At 40.7% G+C, this 11851-nt stretch overlaps 2 protein-coding genes across 5 annotated transcripts in view; one reads left to right on the top strand and one right to left on the bottom strand.

The window, feature by feature from the left end:
• The first annotated feature begins 290 nt into the window (after positions 1-290).
• On the top strand, positions 291-9923 carry CASP6 (caspase 6). Of its 2 annotated transcripts, none has more exons than XM_018926786.3 (8): positions 291-770; positions 1862-1903; positions 2650-2692; positions 4371-4520; positions 4959-5035; positions 5458-5633; positions 7750-7906; positions 8512-9923. In XM_018926786.3, the coding sequence occupies exons 1-8, from the start codon at positions 740-742 to the stop codon at positions 8748-8750; spliced, it is 915 nt and encodes a 304-aa protein (XP_018782331.2). In that variant the 5' UTR covers positions 291-739; the 3' UTR covers positions 8751-9923. The 2 variants fall into 2 exon arrangements, with proteins under 2 accessions (XP_018782331.2, XP_009099501.2); XM_009101253.4 differs by having other exon boundaries at positions 314-770; positions 4374-4520.
• A 424-nt stretch (positions 9924-10347) lies between these two features.
• MCUB (mitochondrial calcium uniporter dominant negative subunit beta) overlaps positions 10348-11851 on the bottom strand; it is a 46159-nt gene continuing 44655 nt past the window's right edge. For all 3 annotated transcript variants that reach the window (XM_030239606.2, XM_050973634.1, XM_050973633.1), the window contains 2 exons: positions 11476-11592; positions 10348-10549 (listed from right to left, as the gene is read on the bottom strand). In XM_030239606.2, the coding sequence (XP_030095466.1) occupies positions 10472-10549; positions 11476-11592 (195 nt within the window). In that variant the 3' untranslated portion in view covers positions 10348-10471. The remainder of the gene's footprint in view (positions 10550-11475; positions 11593-11851) is intronic.

The following is an 11851-nucleotide window of genomic DNA, read 5'->3' as shown; positions in this document are numbered from 1 at the left end:
CACTCTTCTAAGTGCACATTCATATCTGAGTTTCATATCTAAAAGTAGGCCGGATAAAAAAAATCAGATCCTTCTAGGGTACAATCTCTCATACAGAAGAATGGGTTTTGTCATTGGCTTTGGTTTAGAAACTTGTTTGTTATGCAGTGGATCGGTGACCGGTAAGTGCCGCATAATTCCCGGTTGGGGAATACTCATTAAGACACCTGGGCACTCTCGTCAATACCTTGTCCCTCGCCCCGCAGTTCCGAAATCATCAAAGAGAACTGAAGTGAGAACAGAGCAAAGCTGCAGAATGATCCACACATCCAAACGTCCCAAGGGTTGTGTGCGGGTGCCCGAATGGAAACGCACTTTGAGGAACAGGAGCCGTACAGAAAAAAAACCTACACTATGGGCCTGAAATGGGAATTTGAGTACAGTTTTGAAAAATTTAAACTAAGTGAATACGGGAGGCTCTTGCCATATTTCAGGACGGTGCTTTTGTACAAGCCGGTGCAGTTACTCGACCACGGTCTCAAAGTACCAGCCCAGGAGCACAGAAAACACAAGGCGCATTTTAACACTGCACCCTTGCGCTTTCCCGGCTTTTCCGCGGGAGCAAAAGGCTAGGGGCGGGGCGAGCGGGGGAAACCACGACAGACGAAGAGCGGGAAGTCATCGTTGGAAGAGGAAGAGAGGGAAGGCTTGACTTGCCTTCGTTTGTGTCGGTGTGCAGCCGGTGCCTCGGTCCACGGCGATGTCGGGCTCGGAGCGGCAGCCCCCGGCGGGTGCGTGTGCGGAGGGGACGCGGTGGGGAAGGGCCGGGAAGAGCCCGGCCGGGCCGCTCGGGGTTCCTGCCGGAGGCAGCGCGGAGCGGGAGCGGGACGGGAAATGTCTGCGAGGGGCCGGGGGCAGCGGGGCTGCCCAGCCGCAGCGCCCGAGCTTCCCCCAGAGTGGGAACGCGGCCCGGAGGGAGCTGCCGGCGCTCAAGGGGAGCGGGAGCTTTGCTTCTTCCTTACGTTCCTTCATTCCTCCCTTCCTTCTGGAGAAGGAAGGAAGGGAACGGGGAAGGTGCGAGGCGAAGGACGGCTGCCAACTAGGAAATGGATTTGCAATAAATCCAGGGCACGCCGCGCAGGGGAAAGCCCCTCCGGCTCCCGCACGGCAGCGGGACAGGGAAGCGGGGAATGGCCCTGGCGTATAACTGGAGGGCAGGAGAAGTCAGGGCAGCGAAACTTGAGCTGGGTTCCCGGAAATGCGGCTAGGCTTAAAGGGACTTCTTTTGTGTGCCGTTCCCATGTTTCTAGGTGCCTTGTGCTTTGGTCTTGATGGTAGACCTGTTGAGATGGAAAGGCATCCAGGGATAGACCCTGTGAGATTCCAGTGTAACCTAGCGCATACCTGATTTTTGATTCCTTCAAAGCAATTCATCTTCACGAAATGAAAGACAAGTAGTCCCGTTGGTCTCAATCAGATTTTAGAACAAGCTTGTTCCTGTGTAAGACAAACAGAAAACTTTTCATAAATCATGATATCTCAAATAGTGTTTATGTGAATGAAGCTGAGATACGAGAGTGACAATGAAAAACCAAAGACTAGGAAGTTACTAAACAGGAAAACCATCTTTTCTAGTTTCCTGTCACCCAGGAATTCTAGTCCTCCTGTGGCTACATTTTCTGTCTTCAACTTTGATGACTATAAAATTTTATGATCAGTTTTGGGGGGGAGTGGATCACAAGAACTTTTATCCTCTATCAAGATATAGCTATGTTAGTTTTGCAAAAGGCATTAATAATATTTGAAAAATAGATGTGAAAAGCTAGTATGTGCAAAGTAGTTTGCAAAATACACCTACATGTGACTCTTCTTATACTTGCAGGCCATGTCCAGCTGGATAGCAGACCTATATTACCAACCACAGGTACAGTGTTGTATACAGTTCTCATAATATGGTAGTTAGTCTCTACCAGTAGTAGTAGTGATTGAGTAGCTCACTGAGATGCTTAAGTAAGAGGAATAAGGATTTTGGCCTAACCATGTGCAAGTCTGTAGTTCTGCACGCTCCCAAGATGTGCAGGTTCCTTGTTGTTCCCACAGTGTTACTTTTATGTCCCTTCTGTACTGGAGGTACTTAAAGTCTGTGGAGTTCAGCAGAAGAAAAGGTTTACATCTTGCATCTTCTCAGTTGTCAATAGCTGTTACACTCTCAACTGTGACTCATGTGCTGCATCCAACCCCAAAGAGAATGCTCAGCTTTGTATTAGCAGCATTACTGAAAGAAAAGTAACACCAGTGTATTTTTAAGTTATGTAAAATTTTAACTATCAAGTTAGAGTATCATTAAAAAAATACACTGAGCTAGTTATTTATATAAAATCATCATCTCTGAATATGCTTATGTAGGTACAGATAGAAAATGTGCCTGTCTTGACCACCTGAAATTCAGACTGCTGGAGTCAGAACTTCCAGAACAACCTCCAAAAGCTGTGGGTGCAGACAAACACTAATGAGACTGTTTACCTGCATGCCTACTTACCTGATGTGCGAATGAGCTTTTGGTTCACATTAACAGCTAAACTTTAAGGCTGGATGCATAAGTTCAAATTGCTTTTGTTTATTTTTAATGAATGAGTTTGTGGCTAAATAACTTATTGATTTCTCTAACAGATGGAAATGAGAACATCACAGAAGTAGATGCATTCAATATAAGGTAAAGTTCTGGTGGCAGTGACAGAGATGTCCCAAGGGACTGAGATCAGTGCAGGGTTTTCTGATTTTTGCTAAGAATTGGAAAGAATTATTTGATTCAACTCCACCCACTTACAAAACATGTTTGTAGTTTTAGCTACACCAGCTGCAGATGTGAAGGCATGTGGAAGGGGCTATGAGGAGTGTTCTCTTTTTATTGTAAGCAATGTGCAAATGCCATCATATTCTAAGGAGCCACTGGACAGACTAAGTGTTAGATTATAGCGCAGGAACTTATTCCTCTGGAAGGAGGGGAAATGGATCATGGAATAGTGATTCCATGAAAGCCCTGAAAGCAGTAAACTACCTGCCTGATAACTTTGCCTCATCCATACAGCTGAGTAGAGAAAGAACTATTTAGGGAATCATCCCTCAATGCTCATTCACAGGATCCAGCGACCAAACTATCCAAAATCTCGACTAGCCATGCACCTAGCCAAATCCTGAGGAAGAGAAATTGCCAAAATCTGAAAAAATTCTGGTACAGGTGAAATTGTTCATAATTACAAGGCTAAACTTCCGCATTTTATCATATTTGGTACTCAGAATGGGAACAATGTGATAAAACACCCATCTTCTCTTATTGGTTATCCAGCCAACACTGTAGAACCTCCCTGACTTTGAACAGTCATCCTAAATTCCTGTTCTCTGTCTGAATTCTTATGTATATGTTACAAAAACATGTTTCATTAAGAGGATTCTCATAACAAAGTGGAAAAGCAGAGATAGTCTATAGGTAATGATGGTAATTTTGCAGTGAAACAAAAGCACTTGCCAATGAAACTCTGATCTTCAACATCTGCAGGCAAATATTCTAAGCAACTTTCTCCTGTAATTGCACCAAGCCTGAATACTCCATAGCATGAAAGAAAGTATTAACATGACAAAAATGACAGCTCTGACCAGAGCCAGTCCTAGGGCAGCATGACCTGGACTGTCATTCCATGTACCTTGAACTCTGGACCTGTCCCTTGCCAGTGCTGTTGTCAGAAGTGTTTCAGTTTCTGTTTCCTGCATCAGTAACTACAAAAGCAGAAAGACTGTCTGCTTCATCCTTCTAATTACAGCCATGTCAACACTTAGGATCTTTTGGGTGCACAGTCACACTGTCACACATCCTCCGATGTGTTTTGCTCATTAACCAATAAAATTGCAGAATGCTACTCCCAAACACACAGGTATTCTATGTGTTTGCTGCCATGATAAAGTCCTCTACTTAGAAGCTGGGTCAGTCATTTATTCTGTCCTTAAAAAGACCTCTGTCCTTCAGGATTTTGTGGGCTGGTTGCTAGAATCTTAGATGAACTTATCAACTTAAACTAGTAAAATTAAACTGTCATAGCTTTCATTTCATTAGGGTAAATAACAAATATTTGTTCACCTTTTGCAAGATACACTACACTTAGCACCTCATCCCTAGTTTATTGTCTATTGATTTCAATGCAGCACTTGATATTTACTTAGAAAAACTTGATGTAAATCACAGACAGCTACAATTCCAAGTAAGTGCATGTGTACTGTCCAATTATGTTACTATTTAGCTAAACACATAACATGGAGAATAGGAGCCATGTCTGAAATTATGTGCCTTAACTAATGAAACAACCTCATTTACCAAGAATGTTTTCCATCTGTGGCAGCAGACAATCACATGATCTTGAAGAGAAGTACAAAATGGGCCATCAAAGAAGAGGAGTTGCATTAATCTTCAATCATGAGTACTTTTATTGGAAATTAAAGCTGCTCGACAGACGCGGGACTAGGGCAGACAGAGACAATCTGAATCGCACGTAAGAAACTTGGTTGCTCCACTAACCCTTAAAAAAATCAGAACTTTAGAAATTGTGGTCAAATTAAGGAGTTACCTAAATTTTGTGTTTAAGAAGAGGCCAGAAGATTTTGCAGACATAGCACCTATGCAACTGGAGTGAAAAAAGCTCTAATTAAAAAGCTTCATTTTTTAGACATTTTTTTTAGGTAACAGAAACTGCTGGTACAAGTCCTGTGAGTTCAGTGAGTCCAGAGCTTTCTTTGGACAAACTCTTTGAAGTAACTTTAGGTGTTAGACCTCTACTTGACACCAGTTTGAACTCAAAATCAACTTTAGTAGTTTTGTTCATAAATAATGCATAAGAATATTAATTCCCCCACAGGGAAAGAAACTGAGTTGGTAGCAATTTAATAATTAGAGCAAGATTTTTACTAATACTGATCTGTTCTAACAATAGTTTGACAGACCTTGGGTTTGAAGTCAGAATTTTTGATGACCTGAAAGCAGAAGATGTGAAGAAGAGAATTGAAGAAGGTAAGAGACTGTGTACTGGTTACGTCTATTGCAGCAGAATTCCCAGATACCTTTTCTTCCAATCTCTTCATTAATCTAACTTAAAATAAATTTCTGTGCACAAGAAAGGACTTAAAGGTTAGACTGAAAATTATTTTATTGCAATGTAAGTGAAGCTTCAGTGAGAGAACTAATTAAGTCACTAAAAGCTGAAAGACAGTACGTGCAGCTGGGAGAGGATAATTACATTCTTTTTATGGTTAGTGCCCCTTCAGCCAGGTTGAATCAATGCACCTTGAAATCCCTACAGTATGGCTTTTCCTGAAAATGGCATCCATTTCAAAAAGGACTGACTGGGGATTCAGTGATATCATACAAATGTACAATTTTTTTAGACCTGAATAAGAGTGTTTCATCATTTAAACACCACTTGACTATTTCAGCTTCTAGGGAGGACCACAGCAATGCTGACTGCTTTGTGTGTGTGTTCCTGAGCCATGGTGAGGATGATCACATTTATGCCTATGATACCGAAATCAAAATTCAGACAATGACAGACATGTTCAGAGGAGACAAGTGCCAGAGTTTGGTAGGAAAACCAAAGATATTTATCATTCAGGTAAGATGTCCATTTCTGAATTCAGTGATGTTAACACTGACTTGTGTCTTCCTGCAATACAGATGTCAGTTTTCCTGATGCAGTCTTTCCACAAGGCATTTAAGACAAGGATTCTTCTCTTTTTATTAGAAACCCTAATGTATACTACTTTTAATATTATTATTATTACAGCTGTGTTTAATAAATAATTTTACAAAAAGAAACACAGATTAAACCCATGTCAGATCTACTGCCAGTGTGTATTTAATAGCAGTACAGTGTTTTTTGCAGCCTCAGATCAGTTTCTATTGGTCACAGTTCACAGCCCAAGGCTAAGCTGATAAGCTATCTACCCTTGGTATCTTCATTGCTTCTCTCCAGGCAAGTCCCTTGACTTGATCCTCAGTGAAGCTGTGTTTTGTGTTTGGCTTTTTTGTCTGTTTTCTTTTTTTTTTTTTTTTTTTGTGGGGCTTTTTGGTTGGTTGGTTTTTGTGGTGGTAGTGATTTTCAGTTGTTGTTGGTTGGTTGGGTTTTTTTGTCTATGACCTATACTCGGCATCTCTGTAGAATCCAAGGAATCAAATTAAGGCTTTATTGTCTCAGGAGTGTTTGTGCTAAGTGGTCAGATAAAGACTGTATGTAACTTCCTGTTTCTTCCCTCGGTTCTTGGGAGAATGAAAGTGGGGGGGTATCTCAGGAGGTCTCTGGTCCAGCCTCCTGTTCAAAGCAGAGTTATGGGGTCAGACCAGGTCATGCAGGGCTTTATCCCATCTTTATCTAGATTACAATTAGCAAACTTATATATGAACCTGGACTTCAGCAGATTATAATTGCAGTAGTTTACAGAGTAATTCCAAGTATTACCTTATTTTTTCCCAAATGCAAGCTTCCTTAGGGCACAGGGTTGCTGCAAGAAGCAGTATATTGTTAATTCACCTTTCATTAGGACTCATTCAGATTTCCTTTTTTTTTTTAACCTGGTGCCAAAGATGGAAAAAAATACTTTCATATTTCAATTTTAAGGTCTAAGTAATACTTGGAAACATTTAAAATATATACTCATCAAAAAGCTAATTAACTTAGTTCATCAGCTGAGTTCTTTTCTAGCACAACTGGCATAGCAATTACCTCTGGAAATCAGAAACATCAAGATGAAACTTTATCACTGTAAAGAAGATTCTTTGTGTTTTCTTTTTTTAGTGGTAGTTCTGAAGTAATGTTCCTTTGTATCTTTTGAGAGTGTTCTCACCTTGTTATCCTCCATGTGTAGCCTTTCTGCACCACTGACAATAGTGGGATCACTACTGACTTCTCAGAAAAAGTCTTCCCTCAAAAAACACACTTGAGACTGCACTAAGAACAGAAGTGTAACAGCATGTAATGATGGCTGTGCTTCAGAGCAGTAATTCAGCACTGCCTTGCCAACAAGGGAGGCAATTCTTCCTCTCTATTCAGCAGTGGTGAGGCTGCCTCTGAAGTATTGTGTCCAGTCCTGAGTTCCCCAGTTCAAGAAAAATGCAGACTTACTGGAGTGAGTCCTGCAGAGATGATTAAGGGACTCTGGAGCATGTTTGATATGAAGAGAGGCTGAGAGAGCTGGACTGTTCAGCTTGGAGGAGATGGCTGTCTGTTCAATGTCCCTGGTGGGAGGGAACAAGAGGGAGGCAGGCTCTTTTCATTGGTACCCAAGTGACAGGATAAGAGGCAACTGGAACAAATTAAAACACAAAATTCCACCCCAACACAAGAAAACACTTTTTTTACTGTGGTGGTCAAACACCGGAAGAGGTCACCCATACAGACTGTGGAGTCTCCACCTATAGAGATCCTCAGAAGCTGACTGGACATAGTCCTGGACAACATGCTGTAGCTAACACTGCTTGAGTCAGGGGGTTGCACTAGATGATCTCAAGAGATCCCTTCCAGTCTTAGTGATTCTGAGATCATCTTCAAGCTTTCAGTGGACTTTGTCCTTGACATTTTAAGTGATAGAGAAATAAATGTGTCTTTCTGAAGGCAGAGTCACGGTGATGTGGCACAGCTAGCTGAACAGAAGTGCCTCTGGTTAGTGTCAGACTTATCACATTAACAGTGAGCTCGGCAGGGGTGCAAACATAACAACACTTCTCACCAACAGGCCTGTCGAGGTGATAAACATGATGATGCAGTCATTGCTCACGATGCACCAGACAACAGCAGTGAATCCCCTGTGAATGAGACTGAAGTGGATGCAGCTGGTGTCTACACTCTGCCTGCCGGTGCAGACTTTATCATGTGCTACTCTGTGGCACCAGGTGAGTTCTGGTATTTTACACCCAGTGTCTGATACTTCACTGTAGCAACCCTGAACATGTCTTCATTTTGCAGTCCAAAAAATGAGAACAGTTCCATGTAAATCTGATTCACGTGTCAGATAAGTAGCAACTTGTCTGGGAAAGAATGTTACGTGCTAAAGAAGAAATGAAAGTAAACTATCAAGGTGCATTAAATTTGCCAAACAAAAGCATTGTCATTAGTCTTGAGGCTGAGCTGCCTCCTGACAGCCAACATCCACCTCTTTTCCAGAATTCTGGTGGCTTATAAATTTCCCTGCACTACATGACTGTTCTATCCAGTCCCATGTATGTTGTCCTCAGTCCCATCTGCTCTCTTATGAAGTAGAGGTGCAGTCCTGTAAGGTACCAATCCCTGAATCATGTTCCTCTTAGCTGAGCACCACAAGTGGGACCAAAGCCATTTCCCATCTACAATTTGCAGTGTAATTGGCAAAGCAAGATTTACACCCATTAGTAATTCCTTATAGATAGTAGCTAGCAAACAGTGACTCTCACAATACTTTTCCAAGAGGGTTATCACTACTTACATTTGGATCTAATTTTATGTTCTTTTTCTACTCTAGGCTACTATTCTCATCGTGAAATTTTTAATGGCTCCTGGTACATCCAAGATTTGTGTGAGACCCTTAGGAAGCATGGATCTTCTGGGGAGTTCACAGAACTTCTTACTGTTGTTAACAGGAAAGTATCATATCGCAGAGTGGGTATGAGCAAAGACATTAATGCTATAGGGAAAAAGCAGATTCCTTCTTTTGTGTCAATGTTAACTAAAAAACTGTATTTTCATCCAAAATCTAATTAGATTATTTAGCAGTGATGACCATTACTATTACCTGCTGCAGAGGAAAGAATACCATCTTAGTTGAGGAGATGTAATATTCTACAAGATTATCTGTAAAATTACTGGGATCAAACATTACAATTTGCGTACCAAATAGTTTCTAAAATCTTGAAGCAGTCCTAAAACTAGAATGATACCAGGGAATTCATCTCAGGGAATATGGGAAAAGTTGACTGGGGCCAAACTATTAGAAGGTACTCAGATTTTATTGAAACTGGAATTAATTGAAATTGTTTTTTTTTCCTAAAATCATCTTGCTTGATTGCCATCTAACTATGGCAGATTTTACTATTTCCAAAACATTTTTAATGTTCTGTTAGAGTAACTTGTCTTGCTCCTAGAGCACAGTTTACAGGGAATATGGTTTGTAGGGCATCTTTTTAAATTTGTGTTCAGCAGAATCCACAACTTTTCTAGCTTTATTTGGCTTTTTAGACATTGCTTAATTTTCTTGCCACACTAAAAAGGAACTTAATTCCTTGAGTACAACTATAGCATTAATATAGGACTAATCAAATAGGGTTGATTAATAAAGGGTTTCCTTTTACTTGAATATAGTTTATACTTGAGGCACAGTTACAGTTTGCTGGTGCTTTACATGCTCAGGAGAAAAACAGCAGTAATGAGACAAGACCACGTACAGTTTGCTCAGGGTGAGCTTGCCTTGTCTGTATCTCTAATGCTAATGCTGAACATCTCTAGGCAGCTCTACAAAATATAACATGCAAACCTTCATACTTCAGGCCTTTGAGTTGCATCAGGCCTCCTCTTGGCCCTGGAGAAGATCAGCCATACCTCTGACCATGCACCAAAAGTGATGGCACATGGTCACCACAGGGTTGTTACTGCTGCAGTAATTGTGGTGCTGACTTGAACCAAATATTTTTTTTTATGTTATTAATTGTTCCTCTGAGGGACAACAGAGAACTCAATCTGAGCAAAGTGTCTTATTCCACTTTCCTGGGGAAAAAATAATCAGTTTACTGGTTCTGCTTTAGTTAAGTCTTTCCATATACAATGTTCTGAGTCATAAATGCTGTATCTTACTACACCTGCTTTTACATGTTGTATGAATCATGCATGTTTGGATGTTTTGATAAATTCTTTCAATAAAATGCAACAGTGAAACCTAAATGATTTTATAGCAAGTTTGAGATACTTTACTTTTCTTTTACTTTTTCTTTACTTTTACTTTACTTTTTTACTTGTTTACTAAGAAAGCTTAATTTTCATGCTAATCTAAACTTCACTTGTGGTGTCACAAAGAGTCAATGCACAGACCAGGGAAAAGGAAACAGTAACTTCAGAAAAAGAATCTTTACTACTCCATACAGAAGTTAATTATCCTATGAGCTACTGTTATATCATAGTAAATGGTACTAAAAAGGCTGTCCTTCTTTGTTCTGTTATTTTACCAGGAGTAAGAATGCCTCCATTGTACTAATGAGAATTGACAGATATTTAGAAGAACTTTGCTTTAGCAGTTTTTTCATAGAAAAAAGAATATAAACCAAACAAGCAAAACAAACCCAAACCAGAGTAACATCAAGCAACCAAATAATTTTTAAAGCTATTTATTGCAACTTTTAAAACTTAAGTGGTCAAAAATACCCAGGTGCTTTGGAGCAACTAAAGTTCCTATCAGCTTTGAAAGGGCATCTCCAATATACACAAAACCAAAGTCAGTCCTTGTTGTTGATTTCCTGGATGGGAAGCCTCAGTTGCAGAGGTTGGCGCAGACGCCTTAGGGATTCTTCTGCCTGCCAGTGAAAGAGAGAGGGAGAGTTCATCCTTCTGCAGCCTCTGTTTTCTCCTCTTTCACACATGCACTTTCTTTTCTCAGAAGGCACTGGTCTTAGGCAAGGAACCAAACCACTCAAACAGAAGATGCTGAACACTGACAGACCTGCTCAATTCATGCAGCCTCCAGAGAAAAGCATGAACCCTGCCCATCAACCCACTCACCCACATCTCAAAGTATTATTTTCCTGAAATGACAATTTAAAAATCCATACCTCCAGGCCACAAAAAAAGCATCAAACTATGTCAATTACAGCACATGAAATTACACCCTGAACTATGGGTTTTGAGGTTAAAGTTAGAGGTAGTTTCTATTTTATTTTATGAGTCATTGAACACAAGGCTGTCAAGATGGGATGGAGGAGTGAGAGATCTGCTACAACTATGTCATGAAGGCCACCAAATTTCTCCTAGGTGTACATACCACCTTTTCCATCCAGCCACACATATTCTGTAAATCTAAGTCTTTTATGTACAGAATTAGGCTATGATGTCAAATACTGAACAGTGTGCAAGGCAATCTCCTTCCAAGACTGGTTTACCACAGCAGTGCAGCAAACATACTGTGCCCAAAATAAATGCAGCTATTGTATTAAATGGCCAAAAAAGCATCATTAATTGCAGTATGCAAAAAACAGATGTCATGCTGATAAATGGACTTGTTTTAAATTAAATTCATGAAGGTCTCCCTTTCTGATGACCTACAAGAAGGAGTTTATACATCAAAGGCAAACATTGTATGAATAGCTGAACAGCTGAAACTGGCCAATAAGCAATACAGAGTTTTGGTAGCAAGCCTTGAGGTCAGTTTTCTGTTAGCTGAGAGTTTACTGGAAAAGTGTTAATCCAGAAGCTGCATCATTATTGCAGAACTGCCCCTAAATACCTCTGCTAGGTCGTCTTTGAGCTTGTTGTATCGTTCCACATTGAAACGCTGCTTTTTGGATTTGCGGTAGAAGTAGTGGAGGAACTGCCTGTCCTTAGCGTGAGGATAAATGTAGTCCTGGGGAAGGAAGGAGGACATGGATTTGTGGTTAGCAAGGAAACTGAGCAGAGGTCAGCAGATTAGAAACTTAGCCTGTTTCAGGAAGACTTACCTAAGGGCTTTTTAAACACATAGTAGGAGTCACTTCTATCATGTCTGAAGGGATTTTCAGTTATAATAAAGACACAGAGTGATCTTTGTGACTGGAGTCACCTCAGCCAATGGAGTCTACTTCCAAGGAGTCAGAGAAAATTCAGGAACTACTTCTTGAGGACTT

This window comes from Serinus canaria, chromosome 4, assembly GCF_022539315.1.
Source record: "Serinus canaria isolate serCan28SL12 chromosome 4, serCan2020, whole genome shotgun sequence".
NCBI lineage: Eukaryota > Metazoa > Chordata > Aves > Passeriformes > Fringillidae > Serinus > Serinus canaria.
The sequence above is the reverse complement of the archived record's forward strand: the minus strand, read 5'-3'. Positions and strand labels throughout refer to the sequence as shown.